Source organism: Lepisma saccharinum, chromosome 17, assembly GCF_977018435.1.
Source record: "Lepisma saccharinum chromosome 17, izLepSacc3.1, whole genome shotgun sequence".
Lineage (NCBI taxonomy): Eukaryota > Metazoa > Arthropoda > Insecta > Zygentoma > Lepismatidae > Lepisma > Lepisma saccharinum.
This window is the reverse complement of record NC_139245.1, coordinates 24,445,421-24,459,367: the sequence shown is the minus strand read 5'-3', so window position 1 is coordinate 24,459,367 and position 13,947 is coordinate 24,445,421. Positions and strand designations below refer to the sequence as shown.

The following is a 13,947-nucleotide window of genomic DNA, read 5'->3' as shown; positions in this document are numbered from 1 at the left end:
CTAACACCCGTGACAAAGCAAGTTTAACACCCCTCACAGTGATGATTTTATAATATTGAATTTAATAACATTTTAAAAACTAAAAACTGTGAGTATTTACTTTCTTCTTTATGCATAACACAGTCGTATACATTTCAGTGCATGAGGTTCATTCAAGGTTCAAGGTTTTTCTTTTGTATTTCAAGCTTTCCACCTGCAAAAGACAGTTTACAAATGTCGGAACAAAGGTGGCAGCATATTTCTTTGAATTTCCTTAACGAGGTTTCATTTTTGTTCATGCGAGTTTAGCTGCAGGAAGTTGTTGATGTTAGAATTGGGAAAGAAAAGTAAGTCACTAACTTTACAGTTTAAAAATGTATGACCAATGTAACACCTGTGACAAATGGAACAGAGTAAGCGATAATAAGTAAATTCTAAGACAGAAAGAAAGGCAAAAATTAGCAAGCCATTTTTCTGCAGGGTGTCCCAAAAGTCCCTATGCATAGGGGAATGTCACTTTAACATTAAAATGCAATTCAATTCAATTATCCTTTATTGACGGGCGAGGTTCACATGCGGCATGTCACATAATGTGCTCGATGTGACGACCTTCGAGAGCCAGGCGCAAGTCAATGCATTCCTGCCAATAATTTTTTTCATGTGGATGCGCTCGGCATGAGTTGGTGGCATTTTTGCGTCTCACTTGCAAAGAAATAATGTTATTCCCATGTATGGAGACTTTTGGGACATCCTGTATATTCCAGAAGAGTAAAAGAAAAACCTCCTCCTTAACCCTTCTGCGGAAATCCCTAGGCTACGCCACTGATATTGATAATGACGCAAAAGTAGCGGTGATGCTATTGAAATTGCAAATTGCGCATTTGCTTGTTGGCATATATTTTGTCCTTGAGCTATATTTCAACCTTGTAACATTTCAGTTAAATATCAGGAAATTCTGTCGCAACCAATCCTACATGACTAACTTCCGCTGGCGTGGACCACGATAAAGAAATCGTCGCCACAGAGTTGACCACCAGCTCCAAAGTTCTTGCATTCGTAGAACTGGTGAGTTTATTTCTTCAATCCGTTGTTTGTTTTAGTGTCGGGCGTCGCTTCGATGCATCCTGCACGGCATGGGAAGCGTTCGGAAGCCGTGTGACAAGGACTGTCATCCCACGTGAAAATGTTAGCTTGGTTTTCTTTCGTTTTTACGCTCCAACGTTGTAAATTTTCTTTAGAAGCCATTAACCTGAAACGATTGCAGCGCTAAAATAATCTTTGGCGTCTTTGTGCTCGAATGTACACCCGTGGACAAAAGACAGCAACGTGCTCTGTTATATACACATATACCGCTAACGTTGCTCGAGATGGGTACGTACAGGTGAGTCGTGTATTCGTGTGTGACGCAGATTGGATATATGTTACCAATTAGTGAGAAACTATGCTCATGAAGTGTCTATTTTATAGGTTAGTTGAAAGTAAGTAAAAGCATTGAATATTTAATACACGCATTATGGCCATATATGTTGTTGATTATTTTGAACACGTCTAATTCAGTGCTTACTTATTTGTATTACTTGGTTCTTACTATCGAAATAATGACTTTTAGAGGATAGCAGCTTTTCTCTTGAAGCATGTTAAAGACTTCACAGCTTACTACTTTACATTGTGCATTACTACTGCCAGAAAATTAATTTAAAAATTCACTGTCTGGTTCTGAAGTGCACCTCTGGAAACTTAATTTTACAGAGATTTGAACTAGGAATGTACCGATACTGGCAGATGCTTTCCCGGTATTTACGTCTTTCACGGGCTCCGAAAAAATGCCGCACGACACTTTCTCATTATCTTGGTAATTATGCGAAAAGGAAAATTCGCAATTGTTTAATTAATATTCTGATTTAATTCTTCAATATTTTAAAATAAAAATCTTGGTAAATTTATGCATTTAATATTACAATTTTCAAGCATCGATATGGGATCAGCCCTAATTTTAACCAATTCTGTCAGTTGTCGTTCCGCATTGCCAACTTTAGAAAAACAAAGTGTTCTTCACGTATACGCGCATTTGGAACAAACAACGAACTGGACTTATTGACACTATGAAAACTAATTTCTATCAGCAGTGGCGTAGCAATATAATCGCCAGGCCCTGGGCGATATTAGAATGCGATGTTCCCATTCATTCTTTAATTCTCGCTTGGTAACATACATTTGACACATTTTGTTGGTAAGGGGGGTTACACGTTACCACAGAGGTTTCGTACACAATACAAATAGGCGACGAGATGCATGCCAGTTCTTTCCATAAGTATTAATATATGATGCATTACTTAATTATATTGCAATTTATTTAATTTTAACAATTTTGAAAGCAAAATCAAATCAAATTGTTCGGTTAAACGGGGCCGGATTACGACCGGATCCATACACACTTCAGATTGTCCTTCCTCGCCATCATCATTTTGGGGGGGGGCTCTTAGGGTTAGGGCCCGCCCACCTGTCTGTTACGTGCCTGATTTGACGTATTCATTCATATTATAACGTTTAACTAGAATTTAAAGCCAGATAAAACAGAATGTTAATTATTTACCCCCGAGAAAATAGCCTTATCCATCTCCTTCCATCTACTTGTTACATTTTTGGTATCATCCCCATGGGACGCGAGGATTCGGGCGGTGGCCCACTTCGCCCACCTCTTGCTACGCCACAGTCAGTAAGTATGGTAACTCGCATTAAAAATCACTTAATATTTTTGCAAAAAATTGATTAATAAAGATATAATGGCATGTCCAAGGGGGAGGGGAGGCGAGGGGATTTTGATTTCCGTTTTAGTAGCCAATGTTATATTTTTTTATTGCTTTCTTCTTAGCAAGACTGGGTCATAGGAGGTAGTAAGGTTTTGATAAATATCATTGACCACATACACAGCATGTCACTTTATAAAAAATAATTATTGAAATTAATATTCTCTCTAAAGGGTACGTTGATTTAGTGTTTTAAGTCCATTTTATGCACAGTAAGGCTAATCGGGACTGGACCTAGAGTTTAAAGTGGAATCCGAACCACTATGTGCCTCCACCGGGTATCGAACGCGGGACCCCTTGATTACAAGGTGACGACGCTACCACTGCACCATCGGGGAGGGCCTCTATAGGGTACGTATAACACAGATTATTGCATCAGTGCATTCCCTTTGCTTTTCACATGCGTTCGACGCTTTAAACAAACCGAATTCGCAAACATACATTGTTTAGTAAAACCACCTGCGCAGATATAAAAAAAAATATGGAAGTTCTTGTCTTTACGTTATCGCATTCACAAGAGTGACGCAATACATTGAACAGTAAACAAAACAGGTGTCTTCCTAGCTGCTTCTCCTAGATGGGAAGGATAAAACTTTGCTCAATAAAGCGCTACAGAAGGTCTAAACGTTGCCATGTGTCTGGAAATAGCCGTGCATAGATTTGTGATTCTTATGACAGTGGCTACTTCCGCGCAGTGTTTGCCTTGATGGTGGAATCAACATAGTTGCTGATTTTTCCTTCCCACCTTATAATATTGGTTCCAAGCAGGTTTCCGATCAACGTTTGAGTTTGCTTATAGTCCACTTTATGCACAGAAAGGCTAATCGTGGGTGGGCATTAAGTTTAAATTGGGATCCGAACCACTATATGCCTTCAGCGGGTATCGAACCCGGGGACCCCTTGATTACAAGGCAATGAAGGAAGTTATGACCAAGGGTTGACCATTTCCCACCCTTACTGAGGGTTTTTTTCTTTTTCTATCTAGCGATATGTCGTTTGTGTTGCGGATGACGTGAGCGTAGAGGAAATTCTAATGAGGCATCCCCCACTAGAATAATTTGCATAGGCATCTTCCCACCCACTACATTTTATCCATGTTAATCCATAAAAGCATGTCCCACCTTTCCCCAAACTAGGCAAAGCACCATTCACCTAGGAAGTTCCACTTCGAACACTGAGGGGTGGATTATTCTTTTCTTATCTTGCCCTTCAGTCATAAAATCGAAATTGAATTGAAAACACCTTCATATTGTTGTGAAGTTCAAACTTGAGTCCACTATTTAAATATAAACTTTATCCTACTGGCTTGGTTTCCTTTCTGTAAACATCTATCATGAATCATAATGAACAAATCTTTGTCTTTTGTACTTTTTCACGATGCATAGATATCAAACAGGGACCACTTTATTGCTGCATTTCATGGCAGCAATCATGTGTACACGCTACAATTACATCATTCGAATTGTATAAAGATATTCCTGATATCTGAGGGAGGCAAGTGCCCCACCCCCTGATTTTACTTATTTTAATTCACTTTTCTGCCACTTTTAACTAATCGCGAAGATGAGGATGAACGGTGATGTGATGGATGAAGTGATAATCAGGTACGACACAACACGAGCCCACAGAAGATTATATTGGCTATGAGTCTAGACGCCAAAGCCTTGCTAGTCTGCAAAATGCGGCCCAGGATGCACTATGTGGAAGGGACACATTTGGGTGTCTTTGGAAAGGGTCATCCCTCACACCCCTAAATAGATGGAAAAGCAAGAAGCTGTTAAATACACATGACCAGAACGTAAGATCACATCAGAAATGTATGTGTGGTATGCAGCTGTCATGGAACCTTCTCTACCTGAAGCTCAGGATATTTTTTTCTGTGTAAGTTTGCAGGAAGTAAGGATTGCAAATCTCTAAGGCTATAACTACTGGGGGAAGACTGATGGATAGTCTCATTCATGTTAGCAACATCTAATGTCTGTAAGGGAAATCGGTGTGTACTGTGCATTGTGCAATGAAAAGCGAATTTTCAAACACAACATTTTCATCACTATTTTGATGATTCTGTAGCTGTGCAGTTCTTCTTGCGGAGCCTGGTTTCGATCTAGAATATGCTGCACAAGTGCCTAAAATTCCTTTGTTGCATAACGGTGAAATCTTTACTCCCGAGTATTTCATGGTGAAGTGACTCTGTAAAGGTCAAAGGTAAGGTTTTATTGCTCGTTGCATGGAAGCCGCAAATCAAACAGGGTCTCTAAAACCCTGCCAGTTGCCTATGAAGTGAAGCAACATCTTGCACCCACATATTCTCTCTAAGTTTTGCATAAATGTTTAGTTTGCAGCCAAATGCTTACGTGACACGTGTCGCGACATGTAAGCACATAACATATTTTTGTTAACATACACATCCATGTGACGTAATGTGGCGAGGAAGTAACTCTGTCACACATGTAGCCTAGTTTTGAAGTGTGAGGAAGTTGTAAATCCTATTTTTTCCTACTGAATTGTTGAGATTGTACTTTGTACTTCAGAGTGTCACTGGGATACACGATCTTGACGATAAGATTTAATTCGTTATTATAAAAAGAACCACATTACATCTCGCACCGAAGATTGTTTCATTTAAATGTCCTTTATTAGTTAATTGAATAATTATTGTTGTTATGAAGGAAGGAGTTAAGTTGTTGTCAAGAGTTGTCAAGGAAAGAAGTTATCACCCCCGCAGCCCTCCAACCAATTTCCAGGATTTTCCGGGTGCTTCATTTCAGTACATTATTATAGGTCATTAAATCGCTGGGGGGAGGCAAAGTTACATTAACCTGGTAGGTTTAGAGAGGGAATACCATTTTTCCTTTCAATAGACCGAAAGAACATAAAATTCGGGTCTGTGACGTCATCCTTCAGATCTAGCTTACGAGAATGATCACAAAGCTTGATTAAATATGGTAATGAATATCTGATACCGTTAACCCTTAAAAAGATTTAATTGAAAAGTTTAAGAAGCAAATTTCTAATGATTATAGTAATATTTATAATTAACGTTAATAAAAAATCATTGTCCTAAATTTTCGTGAGGTAAAGTTAGGTCGATAACACCAACTTTTATTTTGATTTGATATAATTTGGAAAATTTGACTTGACTCTGATGATAAACCTCTTTTTCTTGCAGAATGTCTGTTTCAACGAGCCACTGTTCCTTACTCATCATCATCTCTCTGAGACACATCACGGCAGAATGGGCATCTTCGGTCCCATTGGACCAACGGTGGGATTCCTCTGGAAGTCTCTGTCCTGAGCAGCTGTGCTCCACTGGTAGTGGCTTCGGCGAAGTATACTCCAGGTATCTAGCAAAGAGTCTCACTACTTTGCATACTTTTCAGGCTCAGGAAGTATCCTTGATTGGTGACCCTTCCGCGAAGCGAAGTTGTAGTTGCACTGTTAGAAAAGTCACCGTAAGCTTTTACAATATTGTACCGTTAAAATTTGACAGTTTGTCCGTTAATTTACAAAATGGGACTAGACTGTTTCTAATTTAAATTTGAATATCTTCGTGCACAAAGATAGATAATGACTTGAAAATGCACTAGTGTTCTCCGTAAACACGATATAACTTTTGAAAATTGAATCAATAAAATTGCAGGAGTTAGATTAACTACGTAATAACCGTTGTTACGCACCCAAACGTAGCGCCGAAGTAATATAAAGTGGACAACAGATGGCAGCACGCGATAAAAGTATTAGGATCGTGGATTAAAGGAACAATGAGTGCGAGAACTAAATAAAAGTGATTGTAAATATTGAAATTAATCGTGTTTGACTTAATTTATGAACTCAGTATAATGATGAAGTGAAATCAAAGAGAAAGGATCAAACGATCGCCACATATAACATATATGATCAAACGAAGAGATTAAAGAAGTCGAAATGTGATTACGATTCTGGGTCCTTATTGTTTAACGGGACGAGATTTTCCGTTAAACCTTTTGGTTGTTTTGTCCCGGTGTGGCGCTAAGTCTTCGGTTGCCCCCAAGCACTTCGTTCAGGAGCATCTATTGCAGCCCCGATCAAAGTGAGCACAGGATTGGCGGCGCCCTTTGATTACCCCTTTTTGCATTTGGTTAGTAGGTGGCGCAGAAAGCTAGGCAGCGACCCTAGGGAAGCATACAGATATTTGGGGTAGTAATACAAGAAGATTTTTATGCATGCAGATAAAGGGTTGTAATCCAAGAAGAATACATGCATGCAGATAAATGGTTGTAATCCAAGAAGAATACATGCATGCTGATAGATGGTTGTAACCCAAGAAGAATATATGTATGCAGATAAATGTTTGTAACCCAAGAAGAATTCATGTATTTAGATAAATGTTTGTAACCCAAGAAGAATTCATGTATGCAGATAAATGGTTGTAATCCAAGAAGAATACATGTATGCAGATAAATGGTTGTAACCCAAGAAGAATATATGCATGCAGATAAATGGTTGTAATCCAAGAAGAATTCATGTATGCAGATACAGATAAATTGTTGTAATCCAAGAAGAATATATGTATGCAGATAAATGGTTGTAACCTAAGAAGAATATATGTATGCAGATAAATGGTTGTAACCCAAGGAAAATATATGTGTGCAGATAAATGGTTGTAATCCAAGAAGAATTCATGTATGCAGATAGATGATTGAATTTCAAGAATAATACATGCTTCTAGATATAATCAGGAACCCTTAGAAGGAGAAGCCTTTAGAAGAAGAAACCTTTAGAAGAAGAAGCATTTAGAAGAAGAAGTCTTTAGAAGTAGAAGCCTTTAGAAGAAGAAGCCCAAAGTCCTTATGACAGTCACAACAAAGAAGGAAATACAAAAATATATGACCAATAGCTGAAATTGTAGAAAGAAAAATCTAACTCAGTGTGGAAATTGTATTATGCAAATGTCTTTCAGAATATTTTCGGTTTATTCCTTCTGTAGTAGGTAAACCTTGAGTTTTCCTTGGCCAACGTTAGCTCCTCAAATCTTAGCCCTAGGTATATTTTGCTTTCGCCTGTGCTAAGCTGGCTTAGGCTAAGGTACGATCGACGGTACGTGGCACCGTTAATATTTTAAAAACAGCTATACGGTCATTTTTACAGTAGTTGGGTGCCAACTGAAATTACGGTCATACGCCGTCATTTTTTCAATCAACGTCTTAATTGCAATTTTCAAACATCAGTATCGGTATCCGTGGAAATCGGTAAGAGTATCGGCATCAGTATCGGTTCAAAGTGGTATCGGCTCAGCTCTAATCATACGTTATTGAATAATTGAAAGGAGCCCTAACATTTCTATGATATTGTACTCACAAACCAGATAATGCATACTTGTTTTTCAGGATAGGGTGTAAACCGCATTTGGTAAAAACTGTTACTTTTCCCGCGCTAAGTATCGTTCGACAGTTCCTCTGCCAATAGAAAGCGACGAAATGTCTTCAGCTGGACAGAGAAGAGCGAATGGGAAGCCGAGTAGCAACGCTCACGTATACGCTGTTGCCACGTTATAAAGTTTAATAAAATATGAAAGATTTAGGATTAATGAAGTTCGTTTCACATAATTTTGGTGGGAGTGGTTAGTGTAGTGAATTCTCGTGTAGCTTATTCGCACACTGGTCTTTCCACAACCTGAAGTTAACGCCGCGTGGTTTCTGCTAGAAAGGACAAGAGAAATCGCGGGAAGAGCAACAGTTTAGTCAAACGCGCTTTAAGTATATGAATTTCAGAGTTTTTTCTATAAGTCCCAAATAATAGTATTTCAGAGTGAGCTTAATCGCCATAGTTTGTTCTGACATCCTATTGTCGCCTTGCAGGCCCTGTAACTGCGATGGGGAGTGCATGACGTTCGGCGATTGTTGTTGGGATTTCCAGAAGGGAGAGGAAGTGACAAACAAGTTCAGTCGGCCGGCAGAAACTGCTGGGTTCACGTGCCCGGATATCCGGCCTCTCAGAAAGGTCAGTATGAAAAGCAATTTTCGGTCCAGAAGTGCAGAATAACCATTGTATTGTGGTTTATGTCGAAATCACTGGCTAACATGGATTTCCAGTCTTCAGATAAAAATAGGAAATTATGCATTTATATTTTCTTGAAAATATTCCTAATGCTTATTCATTGCTCATCTTTTCACTCATCATAATATTAAATTGCTTGATCGATTAATTTGTTTTATCAATCAAGCGGTTACATATATGGAGAGTGGAAATGTAATGCGTTGTTAAAAGCCCATGTTACCACTGACTCAACGTTTCTGTTTCAGTGCATTTTAAAGTTTCAGGCTGTAAAGAGTGGCCTTTTCGGAACATAATCCAATGTTAAACTCTCTTCCACGCATTAAACGCTGAAAACTGTGTTTCAAGCCTCAGACTCACAGCCAGTAACATTTTCTGTGAGATTGTGTGTTGTCTGTGTTTTGTCTACATGTGTGTTATAGGTGCCATTTACAACCTGTTTCTATCTAAGTATTTTTTTAGCTCTCAGATGGACGTTCGTGATAAGGAGTACTCTCCATAATAGTTGTTGTAAATAAAGACATATCTTCTCTTAATTTATTGGTTCAAATTATCTTTTGTTGTTTTTAAGGGGCTCTTGTCTCCGTACTTTTTAGTGAAGGATGCATGTAAGCTCAATGTTGACGCACCCATATTGATTTTGAAGCAAACCCTTTTTACTAAATTCAACGAAACATCCTAGTATTTCCCTTTATCCAAATCTGCTTACAGTTTGATAAATTCAAATAAAACTAGGACGTCACTATTTAAAATTTCCATATATTAGTCACTTATACATCTACAGTCATTTATTTTCCTTTCCGTTGCTATGCTCAAAATGTACCTAGGTATATAGAAATTTTTACATCGTAATTTGACATTATCAATAATGTGATCATAATTAATTATACATCATATTAATTCAACACAACGTTTTCGCAAAATATAACAAAATACAAATTGATAACAACATAAATGTATCATCATGCGTATTAAACACAAAATTACACAATAAATAATAAATTAAGTAAATAAACATCTTTGGGTCAGTCACAATTTCAACAGCCAAATCGAATTAAAACTTCCGGCATTTTCCGTAGCGTGTTCTACACATACAAGTTAATCCTGACATGGAATGGTTATCTGATGGTGCACATAAGGAAACAAACTATCACAGATTCACCAGGGATTCGAAAACAACACGGCTAACCTAACTTCACAGAATGATACTAGGCGAAATGACCTTAGATTATATCTCCCTCCCATTGTCTCAGTCAACCCCACCCCCCATACACACACACACAAAAGTTAGATAGTGTAATGAGAGTCACGATCCTCCAATATGGCCATATCCCCATTTATGAAAATTCCGTACCTACCACGAAGTCAACAACGGTCCTGGTTTGGAATCATAATTTAAGTTTAGTTTTGATGTTTTCTTATTCGTTATATTTATTGATCAATCTACTTCATCATGACAATTAAACTAGAGAGGTAGAAATGCGAGTTAAATAATGAAAATACTGGACATTTTGTAGTCGTCAGACCACTACGATTGGCTTAATATCCTTAGACGAGAAACACGTTTTGTTTTCCGTTTAGATAAACTTGTCGCCATATAATGAGTCGTTTCTTTCTCTCTGCAGAGTATGGTGTATGTTGTAGGCCATTGCTCCGACGATTATCCAGAGATTGAGGTTGCACGAAAATGCGAGACAGTATCAGTTCCTGAAGAAGAGTACTCGTACGTGCTCGATGTGCCGGTTCTAAGCCGAAGAAGCAACACCACGTACAGGAATTCGTACTGTGCTTTCTGCCACAACCAAAGCGACTTGATACCTCTACGTGCTACCCAAACGTGCGACGAGGCTCCGGGGAAAAACTTCTTCCACACGGCCACGTACACTCCCTCTGAGTTGTTGTGGACCGAAGGAAACTCATCCTGCAGGCTGCTGCTTGATTTGGATGAGTCTCTTGCTCTTGGTAGGCGGTGCACTCCTTCAGTTAGTTCCTGTGATGTGCAGTGGAATGACTCCTCTGTGGAAGAGCTTTGCAATAATGGTTACTCGCTGTACGTAGTGGGTGAAGGACGACTGTACAAAAATCCTTACTGTGCTGTGTGTAACTTTGTGCCTCAGGACTCTATCAACTGCTGGGACTACTTGAATCAGGAGGATGACAATATATTTCGACTTGGAGTGTCGTACGCTGTAATTCTAGACTTCAGCTGGACACGATGTAGGATGAACGAGCTGTGGGACCCTCTTCTGCGGCGCTGTCAGCCGGTACATTGCAGGACTTTCCACCGAGAAGAATTCAGAGTTTTAGGCAGCAAGTCTCTACTGAGAGGGTCCATCAACAGAATTTCCACAAAGGATTATTATTCTGGTGACGTATGCGAGGACTTGCTGGAGGAAACGCTCCATCAGCAAGCGTTTAGTATACTCACCATCATAGTGATTTCTGCCTCTTCTCTATGCCTCGTTTTACACGTGATCTTCTTCTGTTTGTTGTCTGATCTTAGAAAGTCAGGAGGTAAGAACCTGCTGTGCTTGTCCTGCTCCCTACTCATCACGCACGTCATCTTCCTCTTCGGAATCGACCAGCAAAGCATTGAGGAGGTCTGCATCACAGTGTCCGTGCTCCTGCACTATTTCTACTTGGCCTGTTTCGCGTGGATGAACTCGATCAGTATCGACGTCTGCGTGACGTTTTCCAAACCCCAACTGGCAACCACAAGAGACCACTTCACATGGTATTCCTTGTACTCCTGGTTGCTTCCTGCGTTGATCGTAGCTACATCCATTGTTCTGGAAGTGTCTGAAACCATTTCTGGGGTGTTTCCAGAGAGAGGCACGCAAGTCTGCTTTCTGGGAAACTCCTTGGTCCACGGGATGTTCTTCCTTCTTCCTTCTGGCATTCTTCTGAGCGTCAACGTGATTCTTTTCCTCGTCACTCTCGTCAACATCAGCAAGAAGGCAAGTAACTTCGTGGAGACGATACAAAGGCCGAACATCTCTGCCCAACATTCTTCCACCGTCCTTCGAAAGAGAACCAGGGTCTCGATATATTTCAAACTGGCGCTGCTTATGGGACTGACCTGGTGCACAGGGTTCGTAGCTCGATTCTTCGACATTCCAGCTCTGTGGTACCCTTTTGTCATCCTCAACGGACTACATGGTGTTTTCATCTTTGTCGCGTTTGACGCCAAAAGGAAGAATTTCGAAAATATCAAAGACAAGTTTACAAAAAGGAAAAAAGAAGACAGTTAAACATCGTACTTTTACCGGATGAACCTTAAGTATCTGCTTTTTAAAATATGTGGATTTGTATTGCGTAATTTATTAATCAACTTAATTTCTTTACATTAGTACACCACATTTAAACATTTAACGTATCTTATTCTAGTCACATACCAAATATTAGTGGTGGATTAAACACCTCTTAGATTGCCTTTTTCAAGTTCATTTGTCAATTTCATTGATCCTTCGATTTTACTCTTACATTAATTGGCGATTTTATTGTTATACTCCGCACATGTTTTGAACCGTCAGTTTGAATTATTCCGTTGCCTACAAATAAATAATACAATAGGCACATCTAAATCTGTTAGAGTTTATAGTAAGTTTACTTTGTGCTGAGATACTTGCAACTGGGCTTACATCTTAAAGTGAGATCCTAACGACTGTGTAATATACCTTGAACTTATGACTTATCGGTTGCAAGGAGACAGCGTTAACATTATCACTATATCATGTGTCGGGAAGATATACAATCTAACTTGAATCGACCATTGACTCATGTACGTGTAAGTATAATTAAAATTAAAGCTACTTGCAAATTCACGTTTTAGGCTCAATTTGGCATGAAGCTCCAACATTTCACTGATTCGATCTAAAAATGTCAACAGTAAAACAACATGTAATTAAATAATTATCCAGATAGTTACTTCTGTACAGTAAGGAATCACTGTTTGTACTAATCGATAACACCAACTTTTATTTTGATTTGATATAATTTAATAACTGCCCTGACTTGAAACTGATGGTAAAATAGGTATTAATGCCTGCAAGGTGTTGTTTTCTGTTAACCCAGGAAAAATACTCTAACCCCTCCACTGATTGCTCGGCAACTTAAGGATGTGCAATTGTTTCACGGCGGTCTCCCTCCTGGAATTGCATCAATATAACAAGATACGTCGTAACTGCTGCAGCGATCTGAAAGAGTGGAAAAAACAGGATCATGGCAAACAAATACTCACACTACCAAGATGTACGCAGAAAATAGGCGATAGTTGTATCGTGGTTGTGTCAGTTATGACGATCTTTAACGTACACCTGTAACTGCTGACACGTTTTTTTTATACAAAAAAACCTGTGTACGTGCAATTTGTTTGCAATTTCCTTGTTATTGTAATCCAGAACAAACACTCATGAAATAAACACACAACAGTAGGATATTAGCAATGTATTCCTCTTTTATCTTTATTTTTCAGGTTTTCAGAAAGCTTAACGAAATGTGTTTGCTAATTCAAACACATCCGTTTTTCCTGTTTAACATTGACAAAATTAATATTCATTCCTCTAAATTGTAAATATATCTCACTATTGTATTATAAATAAATCTGTTTTCCAAATTAATCTTAATTTTCTACATTTTTATTTTTATCGTTATCGTTACGTCTGGTAAAATAAGGCTACTCAATAGTGATTGCATTTCGGAACAGACCTTGTTTCTACACTGATAGTGTAAAGAAAATTACTAATATTTTATTGTCACTTTACGAACACAGAAAAATCGAGACTAAGGTAATCGTGAATCAAACTTGGTTTGTGTTGATTACAAGATGTTAGTCTCAAGAGGCGAAGACCTTGCGCCCTGTTATAATGTTATTATTCCCAACCTAGAATTTCTTGAGGCATCAAGTTATATACTTACAGAGTACAGAAGTGTGAAGTCAATCGTGAAGAAGCCACAGGCAGAAAACTCCATCTTGCAGTGAAGAAGTTGCAAGGAAAACAATTGGATCTGAAACAGATGATATCGGGTAATCTATTTTATTCGTCACTGGCTTAGATCTGAAGAAATTTGAGTGGAAATTAATGTTAAACATTTTAATAAGTGAAAAAAATATTGTACCCATCAAGAG

General features: G+C 38.6%; 1 protein-coding gene across 1 annotated transcript; it reads left to right on the top strand.

Annotated features, from left to right (window-relative positions):
* Positions 1-1,085: 1,085 nt before the first annotated feature.
* Positions 1,086-13,236, top strand: LOC146001233 (uncharacterized). The gene is made up of 4 exons (XM_083138535.1): positions 1,086-1,360; positions 5,956-6,126; positions 8,624-8,765; positions 10,445-13,236. Exons 1-4 carry the CDS (start codon positions 1,347-1,349, stop codon positions 12,068-12,070), a joined length of 1,953 nt encoding a protein of 650 aa, XP_082994661.1. The 5' UTR covers positions 1,086-1,346; the 3' UTR covers positions 12,071-13,236.
* Positions 13,237-13,947: the final 711 nt, after the last annotated feature.

Coding starts and splice junctions, on each gene's coding strand:
- LOC146001233 (XM_083138535.1), top strand. Junction 6,127..8,623: donor TTCGGCGAAGTATACTCCAG/GTATCTAGCAAA, acceptor GTCGCCTTGCAG/GCCCTGTAACTGCGATGGGG. Junction 8,766..10,444: donor ATATCCGGCCTCTCAGAAAG/GTCAGTATGAAA, acceptor TTCTCTCTGCAG/AGTATGGTGTATGTTGTAGG.